Source organism: Anguilla rostrata, chromosome 4 (assembly GCF_018555375.3).
Source record: "Anguilla rostrata isolate EN2019 chromosome 4, ASM1855537v3, whole genome shotgun sequence".
NCBI classification, from domain to species: domain Eukaryota; kingdom Metazoa; phylum Chordata; class Actinopteri; order Anguilliformes; family Anguillidae; genus Anguilla; species Anguilla rostrata.
In genome coordinates, this window is record NC_057936.1 from 52,702,910 (window position 1) to 52,724,000 (window position 21,091).

Consider the following 21,091-nt stretch of genomic DNA (forward strand, 5'->3'; position numbering starts at 1 on the left):
GACACCATGCGTTTCAGAGGACAACAGATGCCTTCACTCTCCCGAATCAGCGGTGCAGATCACACACAAACTTGGCTAGTCAATTGGATATTCCAAATTATGGTGGGAATTGGGCACGTTCAAATTTATTTGGAAAAAAAACAGTGCATACAAAATCACAAGAAATGAATTTGGACAATTCAAATAACTTTGTATTGCTTACATTTTCCTGTCTTGTATGTATACATCCACAGGCCTAGAAATTGTTTAGAATTCCTTATTGAATAATTTAGCATTTCTTATTTCTAAAAGTTAAAGTTTTGTGACTTAAGCCTTTTAACTAATGGTTATAGATGTCAAGCACTTTCAGCAAGGAAAACACTTGGGGTTTAGCTCAGAACGGCTATATTATCCACTGTTATGACAAACTCTCAAGTTTATTTTACTCTGAATATTTCATTTGGAGGTGGATGTCAGCATTTGGGATAGGAAAGGAATCAACACAGCTGGGAGAATGTTGTAAATCCATGGGACTCATAAGTATGGAAATAAGAGAGGGTCACCGAGAAGCTGTAGAACCCAGGCAAAGTGGTTGTGAAGTACATAATCACATTCAGCATACTTCTGCAGTTATAGTGTCAATCTCTGCAAACTTTGGCAGCCGATTATTGTGCGTCTTATGTACAAACCTACTACAGCACACAGATATAAGAGCTGCAGCAAGCATCCATGTGTGACCCTGTGGGCTTCCATTGTCAAAGCTGGAGGCAAATATTTGTGAAATGACAGCTGAAGAAATAAAGAGAACATTCAGTGTTTTATGCTAATTATAAAAGCATTAAAAAATTGCCTAATGACGAAGACAGTGGAATTTGCCAATGGAAATTCTGTTAGTTCAAAAAAAAAAAAAAAAAGACAGATTTATCACAATTAGAATCTGTCCCAACTGGTTTGTATGTGTTCTTCATTTTTTATGAAAACACTTTAAAAAACTGACTATACAGGAATAGTCTGAAGTGAATACTGTGTGGAGCAGTGAGTAGGGGTGGCCAAATTCTCCCACGTGGTAAGGGCCTTGATTCTTCGCCTTGGCACTTTCTGAATGGTAATCGCATCTCTATCTTCAACACTATCTGAATGAAGTTAAAAAATACAGCAGGACTGTGCATTCTCCTTTCAAAAATATGTGCATACATACTAAAGTCTAAACTTATACTTCAAAGGTAAATGATAGGAATTATTTGTGAAAGGAAACATACACTGAGCATTCGTGATAATTGGTTATTTATTATAACCTTAAGATTACAGCATTTGATACATTTCTGTGTTTTCATTCCAGCAGCTATATTGACGATATCAGTTCTCAGCCAGTCAATTAAAATGACATCGATTGGTAAGGCCTGTAGATAGCAAGCTCACTGAGAGAAAGCACCAAAGCCCCTGTTTTAGACAGACAACACTGTTTAAGGTTTTCTGCATATGTGTGTTCCATTTTGCATTTGCTTTTCACAATATGGTACCGATCCTTCCTTCCGTGACATTCGCTATAGTCTTTTCCGAATTTAGAAACTGATTCTGAAACTATCATACACACATATGGAAACATACTAGAAAAAAAAAAAAAAAAAACATGTGAAATTAAATTCCAATATGCACAGGGCAAATGTAATCAACCCCATTTCTTTCCGAATACCAATTCAATTTACATATTGAAAACAAAAACATTATACATTTGATTTCTGCAGCATTTTACAAAAAAATAAGTTAAAAAGCAACCTAAATAAAATGTGATTCCAATTTTGTTATTCAAAAATTCTGTCAATTTATCATTTGCTAAAAAATGATAAACTCGAAAGCAATTTATCACAGGTCCCTATTGGTCGTAGTCTTTTGCCTTTTAAATGAAATAATTACATGAGCTACAACTTAGAGGAATAGTCCTCATATTAAATTAAAATGATTACATATATAGTAAATGTTAAAGAGTAACAGGACCTTTCCAAAGCCTTTTATTGACTTTCTCATTTCATTCATTAAGGCCTAATTTCCATTACACGATTCTGAACTGTGGTCCCATTCAAAGGAATTGTTGGTCTTAATCTTTCTGTACATTTAGAAATAAATTCTTAAAGATGTATCCCATATTTAATTAGTAGTCAATCATATTGCACATCAAAGACACACTTTTATGATGAGACAAGTGGGAGGAAGTAATATTTAAGTTACTGGCATTCTATTCGAAAGGGCAAGCAATTATGAGGGAAGTTTGTTGCAATATAACACTATTTTTAAAAGCCTACCAGCATATTGGACTGATATCTTTTCCACTTAAATGCACATCTTTTTCACGCCACACTCACAGCAAAACTTGGCCCAGTCCACAGGGTACTTGGTCCCGCATTCATGACAGAACTTGGTTTGCTGAGCCGAAGAGTAATCCACTTCACCCCCACTTTTGGCATGATTCCTTGAAAAAGAGAGTCACAGTCAGGAACACCATGAATCAGACATCTGTGAATTCATTCTGGAGAATAATTTATTACATTACACAATCCCCACCCACTTTGAATAAAAAGGGAAAGAGCAAGGCAACAATGTGCATGTGTTGCCGCAAGCTACCACTAGAGGTGGCACGGAGCCCAATAAAGACATTTCTTCAGGACGCTTCTCATAGTTGCAGCCCTACCGTCAAGTAGCGGGCAAATACGTGTTTATGTTTGCATGGAATTATTGGAACAGGTCAAGACAGCATGAAAAGACAAGCAGTCAGCAAAACCAATACCTAGAATTGTAGCTATCTGCATTGTAGGCTTTCTTTCGATTCATTCCAACCCCAGATGATGTATTCTTCAAAGATCCTGGAGAAGTTCCTGTTCCAGATTTCATATTTATCCTAACCACAAAACATATGGTAAATATACGTAAAACAATTAGGCATCTTACAATTATAGGCGTTTCAAGGTAAATGTGAAAAGAAATCCCAAAATAACATTCATAGAGTATGAACACTGGGCTTAGTGTCTTGCAACAACGATAGTCTGATTATATCCTTAATCCTGTGAAGTCAAGTTCTGATAGAACTATAATCAATACAATATGACTCAAAGCAGCTGCACCAGCAGGGCTGAAAATCAAATTTACAACAGTCTGAATGTGTTTAGCAGAAATCATTGCCAGTGTTCACCCAGACAGATAAACATACCATTCTCAAACAGTAAGCTAACTAACGGCCACCATTAAAGCAGTAATGCATAAGCTGAATAGCCACAGTCATAGCACCAACAGAGAGAACTGCATCCCGAGCCTCACCCGGACGGAGGGCTGGTTAGGCCAGCGGGGCTGGTCCGAGACTGGGAGTACCCCGAGGACATGCTCTTCACAGACCCGGCCGAGGCGGTTCTGGTCGCGGGAACCCCTGTGTGAGGACAAAAAAGGGAAGAACAGCCATTTTGTTGCCCCTTCTCACACTGTGGTTTCCGTTATATAGCACTCCACAGTTACCCGACTTGGAGGATTCCTCAGCAGGGTGTCGTTTGTTTATGCTAAAAGAGTACGTGCCTACAGGCAGCAGAGCAGCCAAAGCATACTAAGCTTTTTAAGCACTACGCTACAAGCCCATATCGCTCTCCAGGAGTCTGTGTCCTAGGGCCCTATTGCGACAACACAAAAAGCCATGCGCTAGCGCAAACGTAGCTAATGAAAGTTAATTTCATTTATGTATTATCGTGGTATTCACATTTCCAAAACTTAAGACTATTTAAAAGAAAAGGATAAAAAATAATGGAATAAAACTACAATTTTTCTTTTTGTAACTTCAGTTACAAAAAGTTTTACAACTTATTGCAGGTTCTCTTCGTTTGCTGCTTTAAGGAAAACGTAGCTGACACAAAACGTAGCGCGACCGTGGAGGGACTGGGCGTACCTCCAGCAAACTGCCCGGGCGAGGAGCGCTGCGGCAGGCGGGAGGCGGTGGCGGAGGAGGCGGGTGCGGGGGCCGCCGCGGGGGAACCGGCCTTCTTCGCTGGGGCGGGCTTGCACTGTTAACACAGGGAGACAAGCCGGCAGAGACTCGGGACACTCCGGGGCAGAGGGAGCTCACCCTGCCTGAGGCTTGCCTCCGTGAGCCTCGTTGCCTACCTGAGACCTCGCCGGGGGCTTCCCTTTGGCCTCTCCTGGAAATTTGCCCTTGTTGGGGATGCGCGCTGCTTGCTCCTTGCAGAACTTAATGTGCCTGTCGGCTGCGTTTTCGCCGAACCGCCTCTGACAGTAAGGGCACTGGATGTAATCTGGAACAGAACACAGGACAAAAGTGCACTCAAATGGTTCCAACTAGATCCTCCAACATAGCATTACAATACATCATCCACCATTTGCATAATTAGGCAAGGTGCTTCGAGTAAATATCCAGCTCTATAAAAGGAACAGCTGAAATAAAAATATAATCAATGCAAGTCACACTGTCAAACACAAACAAGTTTAATAACTTAGTGCATGTATTTTAGTGACAAGAATATTGTTTCAAACGGATTGTGATGTTTCCGTGCTGTCACCTTGTTACCTGGGTCATAAGATGGGGGTGGGGGTGGGGGAAGAGGACCCCCGTCTTTCATGACTTGAGTTATGCCCTTAGCAGCCCGGATGGTGGCAATGAATTCTTCATGCTTCCTGCGCCAGTTTGACTGTTTCTTAGGTGGTTCGGGCTGTTGGAATTTACAAAGTTACACAATGCAAAAAAAAAAAAAAAAAAAAATCAGACATTCATGAACTCATCAAAATTTAGAGTCATGAGCATGTCGGAAAACTGTTTTATTCCCTCAATACCCCTTTTCAAAAGTGGAGAGGTCAACACTTTCCCGTCAAATAACAGTGGTACACAGCTATTCATACTCCTCGTTCCACCTCAATTAACAGCATAACTTATTTGCTGCCAATACAGTGTACCATCGACACACTGCATTTACCATCATGAACTATTCAGAGCAGCCAACATTTCAAGGAGCCATAATGTAAACGCAATTCAATATTTGGCAGTAACCTCAAAGAACTGCCTGTTGACTACTTTGAGTCTGATAACAATTGACACATGACATATATGACACGTCATCATGGTACTGTACTATCCATTCTTTACAATACTGTATTGCATCCTCTGTAACCTACAGTTAGACAGGTTGGCTACAGTTGTTTTACATGTCACATATGACGAGCAAGCCTGGTCCTGCTTATATACTGGATTTTAATGTAATGGAGCCACGTTTTTTTACAATGATGCTTTTATAAAATATATACTCATCTACTGCTCATTCACTTTATTGAATGGCCACATTGAGCATCAACTTCATATTTTATTACAGTTGTCCCTGTAAATGACATTTTTGATTTGTTTTTACATCAGCAATTTTATTAAATGTCTTATTGTATGCCAGAAACAATTTATATATCCTGGAAAAAGGTAATAAAGCAAGGAGGCAGGAGAGCCGTTTTATAATTTGAATATTATCAGGACAAGCAATATACACTGAGGATAAATCACTGGGGAATTGTGTTGCATTATACTGGCATCATTTTTTCCAAAATGAACGGTACAAATGTTAAAACCATTATCCTGTGGAACATGTGGCTCTGAATTTTTTTAATTTTTTTTTAAACAGTACGAACACACACAGACACACTCATACACACACACAAAACATTTTAGAGTCTTAAGTCATAGAAAGAAGTCTGTTTTATTCCATGCGTCCATGCATTCTGCGGTTGTGATGTCACTCCAGCACTCGACCAATACTCAGCAGGAGGGTTCATAAGACAGAGTTCCGACAACTCCTGACTTGGACGCCAGTTTGTTGTAAAAATGTCTGACTTTGCTTTCAAACAACTGCCAATCTAAAATATACTGGACCATAAATGAGTTTGTGATGCTTTTTCACAAAGAATCTGACACAAAGTAACCATGTGACAGTTATATTTTGTGGAAAGACAGACTAATTAGGCTACATGGACCTCTTTCCACAAGCTTGAACAAAAAGGCTTGGTTTGTCACACCTTTAATTAATATTCAACTGCATTTCATTGGAAGACTGAATATACACATCAATATATACATCTAATATAATTGAAAATAGTGGTTGTTATTTAAATTTTTTTAACTTTCACATATTTGTACTGTTGAGAAGTACAAATCATGTTTTGATTCTGCATGGTACATATATTTAGGCAAACTACATTGAGCTGCAATTAGTCTAATCTCTCTAAAGCTACTATGTACTGATGTTTCCATACTAGTAGGCTGTCTGCTAATGGTACTACCTTGAAGATTCAACTGCAATGGCTGAAAGTTGAGTGGTAGAGTACAAAGGTAAAGCTTCACGAATGACCTACATGTTCAACTTTAAGTGTTAACAGGACAGGGGATTGCTTCGGAGAGACTTGTACAGTTAGCACAAACACTGAAAAGCAAAGCCCAGCAGTTACTAAAGGTAGGCTATACTTTTTAGCCTTGCTGTGGTCCTGTGTTAACAATCAAAGAAGTTTCCTTGTCCATCCTCAATCCCACCCACTCACTTCTGGTTTTTAAAGTTTATATCCTTTTTTATACCGATTTTATTTTTTTAAATCACGGTTTTGCGATTGCTGTCACCATGGAGTAAAAGTAATTCCAAGGTTGACTCCGGTTTTGGAATGAGACCTGTCGGTTTGTCGTTTTGGTTCTTCACCTCCGACTTTGCATTAACTAGCTACGCTCCGCTGAAACTTGATTCCGCCACACCCACCCATCCCTGGACAGTAAAGAGCATTTTTTCAACAGTCTACGGAAACGTCCCAAATACATTTCAAAAGAAGAAATACAAATGCGAAAAAAAAGACATTGCCAGTAGCCTGTATCATAGATATGACTGTGCATGGCTAATTTATAATATTTTCAAGGTAAAAATCTTACATTGTATGCCTTTTGCTGGGCACTGCTGGAAGCAGGGGGTAAAAGTCAATAAAGTTTCTCACAGAAGCATACAGTTTGCTCAGATTTTCAGCAGGAGGTTAGCTTGAGTGGCTGAAGTCACCAACAAAAGTGTCACTGAGGCACCAGGTTCTGCTGACGGAACCATAAAACCTTAACCATCATATCGAGTCTACTGTTATGGTGATTGACAGCCTGAATAAATAATACTCCATGAGCTTTTTGTACTCTGGCGGCATTCCTAACTATTTCCAAAGCAAAGAGGTAAACCCCATCCCCTGCCAAACTTTACTTTGAATAATTCTTATACCAGCAAAAAATATGTCCATACCCTTGCGTTTCAACTGAAGTACTGCTGAAGTGGAATATAATAAAATCACTGAAAACGAGTAAAATTCTCCTTTAACCAAATATTGTGACACAGTCTCTCCCAAATACAACACGGCAGATCTGCCCTTAATGAGTGTCATAGTAGCACTGAATGTGTCCCTTTTTTGACACTGCCATGAATGGGCCTTGTGTATCGCAGTAAATATGCTTCAGTATGCTTCGCGCTTACATAATTCTGTTCCGACACTGAGGACGGCACAATCAGGGAGGAATATCCTGCCAATTCCACAACCAGGACACTGTTGAATGTACTGAATGATTATTCAGTGTAATGGATATTCACGAGGTTTGGTAAAGGTTGTCATTTCATTGCAAAATAAACTCCATCTTTCATAAATGCTTAGTACGTCCAATCAAATACCTTTTTTCAACAAAAAAAAAAAAAAAAACAACCCGCCAAAGCATTTAAAATGGCACAATGTTTAATGACTATACTAGAACCAAGGCACAACTATGCAAAGCAGAGGTACAGCTGCAGCTCTTTATACCACACCAAAGACATCTATTTTCCAGCAGAAGTTCTTTATTCATGTTAACAAATGTAAATAATTTATTCAACTTACTTTATCAGACTTGCAGGATGTACTGTGTAACTGAAATATAATTAGAGGTGGTTTCAGTGTATAAAATTTCATTTGGAAAAGAGAGGGGAAAGCAGCACAAATTGCATGAAGATATTTTGACTGGTCAACTTATGAAAAATACATCATAAGTGCTCGGGTCATATCTCTCCCCCACCCACACCCCAAGCCCCCACCTGACTTGTACCTTAGGTTTTAAAGGCTTCACAGTGGAGATATCCGTTCCTTCTGCCCTCTGTCTGCTGGAGTCAAAAACCTTCCTCCTTTTAGCAGCAGATTTTTGGCAAATAGGATAGTGCTTCTTCTACAAATACAAGTTGAAATTCCTCAAACAATCATGCCGGGAAACATGGTATCTGACATAAGCCACAGATAGTTAGCAGGCTATGTGTCCTGTTGCTATGTAATTAATTAGCTGAATGTTTGCAGACACAACAGTTCCATACCTTACTATAACAACGTGGGGGCGTTACCCTTCTATTAGATCATTGTCTTGGCACTGACAACTAGACTGAGAATAAAATGCTAACAGCAATGCTACAACAAACATATCTTACAAGAACTGGATATTCTGTGACATATTTTGTTCTACGCACAGGAGATTACAATATTTATGATACACACTATTCTCTTAAAGGGAAAACATATCATACTTACAAGTACACCAGAGTAAAAACTTCTCCCACATATTTTGCAAGCAATTAGATCCTCATTTGGAGGTGGGCCTTCCAAATCTGCAGGTATTAGTAATAAATCAATCAACAAAAACAGATGTGACACTAGATGAAACCTGAAAAACACAAAAACTGGGAGAATATTAAAAGTAAATAGGCACATTTAGTCTGGCCTATAGTGAACGACATGTCTATATTTAAAGTCATCAAGGTAATGTCTGGAAACTATGTAGGTTCATTCTGAGCTACTACTTTTTTTTCCATGTCTATAGATCCACTGAAGTAGTGCACTGCGCGACATATAGGCTAACCATTAGTATAAACTTGTAACAGAACAAATCCCATTCATAACAGGTCTACATCCCAATGTATTGGGATGTAGACCTGTGGGAGATGCGAAATGTGACTTCGAATAAAGTAACGTAACGTTAGCTATTTCGTTTGAACAATATATCCTAAAAGGATAAATACCTTTCAACTGTGGACGAAACTCAATTAACCACAAAGTAAAAAAACAAAACAAAGAAACGTTAAACCATATTAGTTAGCTAGGTAGCTAATGTAACACGTATTACAGGCATACAGTAGTTGCATTGCTAGCTAGCTATTCAGAATTCCTGCAATGCGCGAAGTTACCTGGATAAAAAAAAATAAAATGTACTCTACTTTTAGCTAGCTATGTGTATAAAGTGCTTTGTTCAGAAAACAAGACACAGCTGTTTCCTATCAAGCCACCTTTTTTTAACATTTTCACCACATATGACAATAGGTGGGTAACAGACAGGAATGAGAACAGGGCGTCATTCTGCTGGGCTAGCTAGCGTTAGCCAACTGGGTAGCCAGCAAGCGACTAGATAAATCCAAAGTATGTGTTTGGTTAGCTACCAAGCGATTTGCTTTCCGTTTAGTTTTATGTTTACTACTTAATAAATCGAAAAATTGTTGCACCTGAGTAAATATTATAGGATTGGGAACGATATCACCAGCTTGCAATTAAGTACAAATATCATGCAAGCTTACCCTCAAAATCCTCCATCTTTCGGTCTCAGCTCTTGTCTACAGTTGATGCTGCTGTAGCAACTGCGCACAGCCACCGCCTCACAACCCAATATCCAGAACTTCCATTGGCTATTCTCACCGCTTGGCTATTCTCGAACCTAGGGTTTACATTGACCGTTTGATTGCATGTTAAAACATTAATTTGGAATCTCACTCTTCAAAATGTACTGGTGAATTTCCTCTGGACAAAAGAAAATGTTCTGACCCAGTGAAAGCGTCATCCATTTTTGGACTGGCATGCAACGGCAAGTGGACAACGTCTACTAAATAAACCAAGACAAACGTTTGTACTTTTGCGATTATCTACAAATCGAGCACGCACACTGACACACCAATTCCCGACCAAAAAATAGCGTTAATTCTCACTAAGAGTTAGCAGAGAAAATACAAATCAGTATTAACCAAAAAGCCCAAGGAGCAACAATCTGTGCACGAGCTTCTTCCCTTTAACAATGAGCTTAGTATATTGAGGAAAAGCTACATTTCACCATATGTCTGTAGTCTGACTAAACAGTAGGTGGACAATAGCTTCTGTGTTCTGTGTGTAGCCTACCAGAGAGCTCAAATGTATGCAAAAAGAAGGCAGCAGATCTAACATGCACACAGTAATAGGGCAGTGGGTTTGCAGCTTTGTGATACTGAGCAAATAATACACAAGCAAAAGTCCTATGATCAAAAAATTCAGTTTTCACCTGCTGCAACCAGGGGCTTAAGAAACTCTGTGCTAAGACTACCGAGCCCAGCTAGTGAGTCGGGACCGTGGAATTCAACTGTTAGCTACCGGAGCTCCTGCGGAGCACCCGTCCAACAAGCTATGGGTACAGGAAACTAATACAGTGGCTAATACAGCAGACCTACCCACAGCTCACTGTCTCATCTAGAGACAGCCTGGCCTCTGAGGTGTTCCTTATTGGGCTCCGATTAACCCATCTGCGGCAGAAAGTCTGCATCACCTGCCCAGGCAACCTGAATGAAGCACTGGCCCATGCCAAGGACCTGGAGGAAAATGACTAACATTCTGACAGCACACTCCAGTCAGTTTGTGGGCAGTCAGTTAAGAAGAAGGCGGCAGGCAGGAAGTGACATCTACTCCAGCCAGGGTAATACCAGCTCCATATTGGGACTCGCAGCTCTACACCCTAGCACCCAGGGGAGAAACACAGCAATGACAATAGCCTAACATGCCACCCATGTGCCAGTCGCTCCTGTCACCATTGTGAACTTGCGGAGCTGAAGGAGGACCTGAGAAGGGAGCAAGAGACTGACCTGACTAGACTCATTGCTTAGTCTCAGTGTTTGCTTGCACATTCTGTCAGTCTCTAGTTTCCTTGAGACTAATGTTTTCCTAGTTGTTTCCCAGTGTTTTTAAGTAAAGACTTTAATTTCACTTACATCCATCTGCTCAGGTTGCCTCTACATCTTGATCTTTTCCCTGAGCGCCCTCTGATAGTTTGATGCAGCCAGTCATGGGTCCACTGAAACTTAATCAAGTTCATAGTACTCTGACTAACTAAAGGACCACCACCTGTCACCACAAGTGTCTCATTCAGTCCATTTTGGAGAGACTCTAGTACTACGTTACAGCAGTTCAGCACCAACACCCGCTACTCCCGGTGAGAGTCATCAGTAGTGCCTATCCCTACATCAGCAATCGGCAGTCAATGCTCAGCAGTCAATAATCTCTAATCGAGCGCTAAGAATGCTTTCTGGGGAAATGACAAGTTTTCTTGACTCAGTGGTTCCTGGCATTTGAGCTCCAGCTATCCTATTTTCAGCCTTCCTAAGTTCTCACGTCATATCCCTGCTGACCCTTGCCTACACTGCAGCCAACAGGACAGCCCCCGCCTACCTACTGGATATGATTCGATCAAAACATGCTAGATTGACCACTCCGCTCTGCTGCAGCAGGGCGACTTGCACTCCCAGCCTTCTAGGTGGATGGTTCTCGCTCGTCCCAACCACGGAGCTTCTTCACCCTAGCTCCCCAGTGGTGGAACGAACTCCCTGTTCCTCTATGGACCACTCAGTCATTACTCATCTTCCGCCATAGTCTGAAGATGCATCTCTTCAGGCTATACCTGGACTAACTATCACTACTCTGCAGGGCACTCCCAATCTAGGACCGCACTTATCATTTGAATCCTTCTCATTTGTTCCTGTAGCACTTTCATGTTACACTTGTACCTCCATCCAGTGCTTATATTGCACTTTTATAGTTATCTTGATGTTGTAGCTCGTTGTCATGCCTCCTAGTTTGATTTACCACTTTTTGATATGCTTACTGGGTGAACTGGACTTAATGTGTTCATGGCTATGAATAACTGTTACATAATCAGTATTGCACCACCCTATATACCACTTCTCCTGACACAAGCATGTGTTTTGTTAGTTCATTCAGATAACATGTATTTCAGTGTATTTCAGTTCCTCATTCTCTATGAGCCATATGACTTGGTCTTAGTTTGCATGTTCTGCCAACCTCTCATTTCCTTGTGTCTAATTTATTCCTAGTTGTTCCTAGTCGCTTGTTTTTGTTCCTGGTTCCTAAAAGTAAAGGCTTGTTATTTCACTTTCCTCCACACTTGGATCCTTTCCATGAGCACACCGTGATAAAAAATATAAATATATGAAACGTGGATTAAATGACAGTTGACAAAATAGGTGGACATTTTAATGAGGTGGAGAGCTACAATGACAAGGTGGCAGCTACCTTATTAGCCTAGAATATGGACACTCATGGCTCATTCAAATTCACTGACGGTCATGCTACTCTATATAATAAACAATTACAAAACAAAATTAAAAATAGTCGTATCTTGTTTAACGCAACAGATTCTAAATGTTTGAACGTACTGTACAAGCTCATGGTGTTCTGTAAGGCCGAGAGAAAGATTAATTTCAGTGCAATGATCAAAACACTACTTTTCTCTGAAGTTTAATAAATTCACTTCACTCAGAGGTAATAGGGAAAAATGTACAGTAAGTATTTTGTATTCTATTAGTAAGAGTAAGCAGATTACAGTAAGCAGTGTCGGCACTGTACCCCTCTCCTTCCCCACCGTGGGAAAAACTGGAATCCCTCGTGACATCGTATAAATCGCTATTATGATCTGGACTGGAGGTGTGTAGCCTAATGCTGCTTCATCTAAGAAAATGGACTGAGTTTATGTAGTGTAGGCTATTTATTATGCAGTAGTAACTGAGTAAGCTACCTGTTATGTAGGCCTACAGTAGTTAGCTAATAGGAAATCCGAAACTGACGAAAAATATTTGGATGAAACGTCATGTTGTCTGATGATCATGGAGAGCGTAATCCCGCACGTCCGCTACCGACAACAAATCTATTTCTTACTTCGATTTGTGCATGCGTCTTTTGGAGAAGTTTCCACTTAAACAGGTAGGATATAATATAAACGATCTAAACGCAACACAACAGTATTTTGAAACATATCTGAAAACGTAGACATTGCATGTATTATTTAAAATTATTGTAGTTCAACAGCTTCGATGTCAACCTGTTCGTTTTAACCCAACGCCGTTCACGTTGCAATGTTGGACAGTTAGGATATGCGTCGGACACATTTTCTAAAAGCCTTCTCCGTGTTAGTGTTAGAACAGTGACTACTGTTGGTGGTCAAGACATGGATGGAATTAACATTAACCTAATCTTAGTTTCTTTGAGAATGGATATTATTGTTGTTTAATTGCGTCTGCATTACGACCATTTCTGAATCGTGTGTAACCTACCAAGGAGTTTTCTATTGAGTTTGTTCATAAAAAACAAACAAAACAAACAAAAAAAGTTGTCTATTATTTACAGACAGCTATAGCATAAATATAGTGGTTGGTGTCCCGAAACAAAAGACCAGGGCATACCAACATTCATTGAAATGGTATTCCTATGCAGATGAACCACTATCTTGTAATTAGCTTATAATTATATATGACCACTAAGATTTGGCCACTGTGGTAGTAGGCTACATATCCGGTAATTCTTCCCACTTGTTATAATGATGCGCATGAAGTAGCCTAGGTATAACAGGCAGTGGGTGGGCTACTTTCTATAGGATGCGCATGAAGTAGCCTAGCCTACTTGAATATTTTGCGGTGTTTGGCCGAAGAGAATGTGTGCGGTTGTTGTAGGACACCATTTGCCTCTGAACCCATAAGCAGGTACAAGCAACACTTTGGCCATCTCAGAAACAGTATTTATTTATTTATTCACAGTAAATGTATCAAATTATTCACTTCTTGAATTTCCATATTGCCTACCTTATGCTTTTAGAATAAATGACACGTTGTTCAGTCCCGCGTTCAGCGTTCACTGTCTTCATTACTGTATGTTCTCGCCCCTCTGTTTAAAAAGTGGTGACTTTGCCTTTTCTGGAAAGCTAAACATTATGGTTGTGCAGACTTCGGCACTGGTTTTAGATCCTTTTAGAGATAATTTTTTTTGAAAAGTAAATCTTCATCAAGTAAGGCTTGCCCCTCACTTAAATTACGATTCATGTGTTTGGAAGATGTTTCCATATGATATTGCTACTACTACTAAACAACAACAACAACAATAATAATGCCACTACTTCTGACACTACTACTCCTACTACTACTAATATTATTACTATTTAGTTCAGTATCTCAGTTATATTATGCATGCCCTATGAACTATAGCCTCATCTTGGTCTGTTTGCTGTTAGATTTTCTGCAGTACTTCATAGATAGTACATCACTATCTATGAAGTACTGAAGAACCCAGCACATAAACAGTAAGCAATCATTTAGAAATGCAAGAATACTGGAAAATTAAGAAAGGCCCTTACTATTTTTAAGGATGTATTGCTTGTATTTAGCAAATCACTGTCAACTGAAGGTTATTTTTGGGAAACTGCTGACATTGTTGTGTGGGTGGCCTGTTTTATGTAATTGTGACCTACTGTGGCATGAATGGGTAGCTCAATTGACAAATATAGCCTAGTAGCTGCTAATATTGTAGTCCACCATACCATGGCTCTCACATTCACCCTCTCTAGTCTCCATATTGGACCTGAATTTAAAGTAAAATAAAATGTTATTTTATTAAATGCGCTTAAAAACACAATAAAATAATTAACCAAAGGCACCCATGGTTTTATGGAAAATCTCATGTTTGTGAAGTAAGAGGATTAAAAAAACCTGTAAATAAAATTTAGAGAAATTTCCACCCTCAGTCTCATGTGGCAAAAAAAAAAAAAAAAAAGAAAACATTAAAAAGAACTGAAGAAAAAAGCTAGATCTATTACTTCAAATAATCAATGAGGTGTATTTACCTGTCAGCATTGTTTACCTATTTAAGGGGGATGCTTATGTTTCAGAAAAATACATGCCCAGTCTTTAGCAGTAGGTTTAGGAATAAAGGTCTAACCCATGTCCTATGCACGTTGTTAAGGAAGTCAGAAAATATTTGGATTTTAGCAAAGTAGGGATATGTAACCATGTTCTAGTCAAATTATTTAAGACTGAATTCAATTATAGAAGAGAGGAGGTGGACTTTACACTGAAGTACACTGATGGATTCGCTGTTCTGGTGCATTTGTGAGTGCAAGAAGCAGCCCTCTGCGGTTTATTTGTGGTATGCAGTTTATACAGTTGTGGAGCACATAACAGTATAATCCAGACTATGGGCTTATTTTTTATGACCAGGCAAGCAAGAGGTACACTTATGCTGTCCTCTTGCTAAATGAAATACTAATGCTTTGATCCCACTCATTATCTGGATGCTGTGGCAACTGTTGTTTATACGACTTGAAAATAACATCCACTGTCTAAGTATTATTAGGTAAAGTACTTTTTAAGGAGGAATTGAATGTGACAAACTGTCTGTGATAGACAGGAGGACTGGTTTATGTGGCAACCACTGCTCAGATTTGTCCTTGCTTTATTCAAAGATATTACCTATTATTTATTTGGCCAATGCTTCTTTCCCAGGTGTCATTGGGGAACACCACCAAGTGCAAACAACTGCAGTGAGCTCCATATTGTTTGGGACAAAGCATTTTTTTTTACTTGGCTGTATACTCCACAATTTTAGATTTGTAATCAAACAATTCACATGTGGTTATTCTCAGTTCTACGTACAGATAATCAGGTTTTATCAAAGGGCATATTTTAATACATTTTGATTTCACTATGTACTAGAACTTACAGGACTTTTTATACATAATCCTGTTTTAGAGCATCATAAAAGTTTGGATAATTGGCTTGACAGTGTTTCTGATTAGTCTGGCGTGTACAATTGATGCCTTTGGTCAGGTTTAAGAGAGCTTTCAGTATCTAGTCTTGATTCTAGGCTTTTGATTGCCTTTGGAGTCTAATATTGACATTTGTCAACATGGGGACCAGAATCTGTCCCAAACATTATGGATTTAACCATATGATAAATAATTTGGCTATTTGCTATGTAGGCCTACATTATGTGGGTGTCCATAATTTTATTCATATTGTACATGGGCCTTGGTATTTTGTGTGATTGTTATTTTAAATTAGGCTTTTAATAGCGTGCATTGTGTGTTGCACTTTTGAGCTCCCTGGTTTGAATGCTATCGCAGTTGAAGGGCAGTATTTTGAAAGTAACAGCTGACAGCGATGGAGGCAAAGTGACGGCATTAACCAAAAATAGCATTTCAGTGTTGTATTCTGGGAAACCACTGCTCCCACACATAGAATAAGTATTTAAGCCTTACTGAAATAGTCTGGCACATTTCTCATGGGGAGGTAACATTAACTGGAAAAACCAGACTTCCCTTACTTTGACTTCCTGTTCATTTTTATGGTAGCATGAATACATCAGAGGGGGCTGTATTCTGGCACTGGCCTGCCTGGGCTGGCTGTATAACATGCTTGTTGACCTACAGCCTCTCCCCAGCTGTCTTAAACCCTCCCTTTGGAATTTGTGAGCTCTGCAACATGAGGCATGAGCCTATTTTTTCAGGCACCATGCTAATGCTGTACTTGTTTAAACATTCAAGCTGGATAAGCTCTTCTTCCAAGAACACGGTAGTGCCTGTCTGTTTTTCTAATTATTAAAATAAATAATTTGATCTTATACAACAGAATATGTACCAACAGTGAAACAAGTATTGGCTGTTATCTTTATTATTGAACTTTAAACTGACACATTGTTGCTACAGTATGATAATAAAATCTGTACTTATTGCAGTGGTTTGAGGTTTTGCTATAGATTCATCTATACATGTTGCAAGGCAGCATACCTGAGAAATTGATATTTGTTATTCCAATTCTTTAGGCCTTATATTGTTGACAAATCCCAATGCATTTTACTGGCTTAATAGTCATTTAAATTTCATTTACAGCTAATAAACGTGGTCTTTAGGCTAAGCATAACGGTTATGTTACAGCAGGTCTTAAGTCCTTTCAAATCCTACTTCAAGTGTATTTCATATAACTCAGCGAATAATGCTCTCAATTTCTGACCTCAAACTTCCATTAAGATAAGTAACCTGCTGGACGTTACAGAGGGTTGCTTCTGCTGTGCAATATGCAGTGCGTTTTTGTTGTTCAAAGTGTATAATGCATCCTGCTGGATTTGTAAAACTCACAAAATCCAGATAACATAACTTAACATGAGATAACATAATCCATCCCATTAACTGTGGAGTTTCGCCACCTCCATGTGTGTAGGTGGTGTCCTGTGCTGTGTTTCTTCCCCTGTGCTTGGAAATACTTAAAGGAGCAGTCCCCTCTAGCCAGCTTTGGTTTTATCTGGAAGACTGGAAGGCTTCCTTATCTTCAGTGTGATTTGGTTGCTGTGACACAATAACTGTGATTTATGTTTCTGTTACAGACATGAAATGGGCAGTTCCATTATGGTGCTTGACCACTGAGTACAGACCATATTCTTTCAGCGCAAGAAAGAGAAAGCGAAAATACAGATGCCTTGTTCATCCTGCCCCCTACTGTCCACCTGTGTATAGTGGCCTTGGTGGAAACAGTTCTTAATGCACGATCTAATATCGGTTGGGCTCCATGGAAAGAGAATCAACTGTAAACATTTAAAAAAAGAATGATTTCAGTTATTTAGCAGTTTTGCCCCTTTCGCATTGCTGTGTGAATGAAATTAACTAATGGAGTAAACCAGTCAATATAGTGAGAGAATACCTTCATCAAGATTCAGACATAACAGATCTTTTTTTCAGGAAAGGAGAGTGTGTGTGTGTGTGTGTGTGTGTTTAGGCTGAACTGAGTGGTAGACATATGGTCCCCCAGCCCCCTCTTGGCAAAAGTTGCTCATGGTTATCTATGTTATTACTGGCAAGTCAGTGAGACAGAGAGAAAGGTTAAACATTTCTCAGCTGTTTAGAATAAAAACAACATAAATGGGCCTACTGTTCTTTAGTGGGAACAAAATTTGTATGTTCATTACGCTGTTGGCAGGCACACATAGATGCCCTTATGGCTTATGTGCTGTCCAGGGCATTGAACCAATCTTGTGAACAGGCCCGATTGTGCTTCAACTACTGAGAGACTCAGAATTGGCTGGCAGCTTCACTGCGAACCTTCTGTCTAGTGGAGGAAATGTCTCCACCTGCTGGTTCTTCAGAGAAAGCCAGTTGACACTTGTGCAGTGCAGTGTTTTCAGTAATGGTCAAGCGTGCCCTTTCCTGAAATCTACTGCAAATTCTGAGGCAATACAGTGCTGATGTCTGATATCCTGGAAGCTCCATGTATCTGAATGGGAATGTCACATACATGTCCAGTCTGGTTAACACACTTTCTCTGTTGCTGTCTTTTAGGCACTGCTATGGTTAGATGTGTTAGCAATGACTGATGTTGAATCAACATATGAAGACTTCATTGCATCAGAAAGAAGCGGGCGACGGAATGCACTACATGATATACTCGGGGTCCCAGGCGATTTGAAACCCAGTGATTTGGCCCATAGATTGTCTGAACTTAATGTAAATAAAATAGGTGAGCGTGACACCTATAAACTGCATAGTACGGGTGTTTAGTAATGGTAGGCACATCATTCATACGCTTGTGCTCCTAATGTAAGTGTCTTGGCTATTGTTGCACATTGATTTAACTTTTTGAAGAAGATACTTGACAGTTTGGGAACTTATAGATAAGTTAATATCTGTAACTCATTGACATGTTGCTGCAGAAGGGCTCATATATCCGTGTGATATGTTGAAAATGACGAAGGTCAATTATAAATACATTTCTGTTCTTTTGCAAACCCTTTTCATGTTTGTCACACAAGGGGAAAACCCCACTTTTGTTTGTCTTGTGCTGAATTAAACTATTGAATAGCAATGTACATGGGTACTGCCTCTTTCTTCATTCACAATGAAATAAGCCCCATGGCAGTTTTTCCAAGGTTTATGGCCCCTAGCTCAACATGTAAAGCATACTCTTGGTTCTGCTGGTACACTTGCTCATACTGAAACAATGATATATTTCTTCTTTTGTTACCCTTCCCAGGTGTGGCTGATGATGCCGAGAAAGGGCAGGGACCTTCAAAAGACCCCTCTGCAGAATCGCAGGAGAGAAAAGAGAAGGGCACGTAATGGGAAACCCTGACACCTAGTGGCCAGAAGACTGCTATGTTCCATTTTCTTGTGACTGTTGGTCTTAACGTCCCAGTTTCGGGAACATAAGCGCACATATCAAACATGCAGGCTCCTTTTGGGGAACTCCCTTTTGTAACTGTAGGCAGAGGAAGGACCCTTGCATTATCTGTGTGGGTCCCAAAGCTCACTGTAACTGACTGTGCCTCCGTTTTCAGTAACGGTTGAGGGATTTTGGTATCCTCGTCAGGTCTATGATTAAAGTGACATGTTACGTCATCTTAGTTGATGATATAGGAGCCATCAATGTAGAGGTTTAGTAATAATCGTTCCTTTGGCCACAGTGGGTATCCAGGGTTTTAGGGTCGATTGGGGTTTCTGCTGATAGAGAAGGAATATGATGAATTCTGTTATGGAAAGGACAAGCCGACAGGGGCTGTTTTTTAATCAAAATATGTCCATAAACTGAAAACATCCTCACTCTCTTCCAACTTCTGAGGCTTAGCCTATGGATGTAAATGTGCCCTGTTTTTTGTGATATTTAGTTGAGGTTGGGTGGGGGAAGAGGCACATTTTAGAAACTTTTCTTTCAGGATAACTTCCAGTCAGAACTACTGAAAATTTCAACAGAAACTGCTTCCAATTATATTTGTATACACCATATTGCACTTTTTTTTAAACCCTGCATTTGTAAAACAAATATAAATGACTGTTGTATTTTATATGGAACATTTGCATTACTGTCGATGATAATGTGTTGCCCTCTTTTGTTGAGGCTGCCACAGTATTTATGGTATATCTAATAATGTAAGAGAAGAGTAAAACATGGTGTCTTTGCTATCTTCTGAACTTAGCTAACACTATCCAGAAGAAACTCTGTTAGTGGTTTGCTTACTTTGCTTGACAATGCCATAGCATCGTTGATGCACCAAAAGAAGCATGTAGTATTAAAGAATATCATGAATATTTAAGTTTCTCAGTTAATGTATCTTATGTGACAAACCTTCTGTCAGTCATAAATTAGCCATGTGGTGTTCAGAGTATTTCAGCCACTTTTTCAACCACAGTGTATTTGAACACAATAAATAAAATACACATTGTAGTTTAAATATGAATAGCTGTTTGTTGCTTTATGATTAAGCATCTCATTATTTATCTTTGTCACATCTTTGTGTTCACCCAATTGTCAATGGTTTACTTTTATGAAATGGGTGAAGAGAAAATAATTTTCCCCCATGCATAAGAACCAGGAAGTTGTTTTATATTTTAATGGTTAAATGGCTCACCCTTGTGGCATTTTTGAGTATTACATTTTTGGAAACCAAAAAGAATCTACCTATATATATATATATATATATTTTTTTTTTTTTAAACCTCACTATTTGATAAAAACAATGATTCTTATATTGACTGAAAGGTTTACATTTTAAGTGTCGATGCTTTCTTCAGGTCTGAAGAGGAGAAAAATACTTACAATTCACTTTGAAGGACTATAAGAGCTGCTTAGAATCTTACACAGATTTGGTGACATTTGTCAGTCCTTACTGGACGCAAAATGAAACTAAGCAGATGCTGTCAATGCATTTCATTGTAATTGTGAGAAAGAATATTGGCTGAGAGCCAAAAGCATTTAGAACAGTACAGACCTTAGGCAGTGGGGATATTGGAGGTGAGACGAGTTTTTAAAAAAAACTCAATCCAATAAAGCTATTGGCTTTGACTGCATTAAAGACCAACGACGGAAAAAATGTATTTAGTACTAATCACTATCTTGTGAATAGTTTTTTCAAGTGTTCACAAAAAACTTCATACAGGGCAATTCTCAGATTCGGCCGGTGACTACAATGTAAAAAAAAATATAACTAATTTGAGTTGAACTTCTGTCAA

At 39.2% G+C, this 21,091-nt stretch overlaps 1 protein-coding gene and 1 long non-coding RNA gene across 3 annotated transcripts; one reads left to right on the forward strand and one right to left on the reverse strand.

Annotated features, from left to right (window-relative positions):
* Window positions 1–1,246: 1,246 nt before the first annotated feature.
* On the reverse strand, window positions 1,247–9,722 carry zc2hc1a (zinc finger, C2HC-type containing 1A). Of its 2 annotated transcripts, XM_064333167.1 has the most exons (10): window positions 9,600–9,722; window positions 8,563–8,639; window positions 8,093–8,209; window positions 7,888–7,917; window positions 4,538–4,679; window positions 4,117–4,265; window positions 3,902–4,016; window positions 3,289–3,394; window positions 2,762–2,872; window positions 1,247–2,446 (listed from the first exon to the last, which is right to left on the reverse strand). In XM_064333167.1, exons 1-10 carry the CDS (start codon window positions 9,613–9,615, stop codon window positions 2,308–2,310), a joined length of 1,002 nt encoding a protein of 333 aa, XP_064189237.1. In that variant the 5' UTR covers window positions 9,616–9,722; the 3' UTR covers window positions 1,247–2,307. The 2 variants fall into 2 exon arrangements, with proteins under 2 accessions (XP_064189237.1, XP_064189238.1); XM_064333168.1 differs by lacking the exon at window positions 7,888–7,917.
* A 2,936-nt stretch (window positions 9,723–12,658) lies between these two features.
* Window positions 12,659–20,170, forward strand: LOC135253627 (uncharacterized). Its single transcript, XR_010329666.1, has 2 exons — window positions 12,659–13,035; window positions 19,119–20,170. It is a non-coding gene; the product is annotated as an uncharacterized LOC135253627 (long non-coding RNA).
* Window positions 20,171–21,091: the final 921 nt, after the last annotated feature.

Bases quoted from the DNA above. Each gene is read 5' to 3' on its own strand.
- zc2hc1a (XM_064333167.1), bottom strand. The intron at 8,210-8,562 runs GTAAGTATGATA...TTGTATTTGTAG, and splicing joins GTTTTTACTCTGGTGTACTT to AAGAAGCACTATCCTATTTG. The intron at 2,873-3,288 runs GTGAGGCTCGGG...TTTTGTGGTTAG, and splicing joins CTAACCAGCCCTCCGTCCGG to GATAAATATGAAATCTGGAA.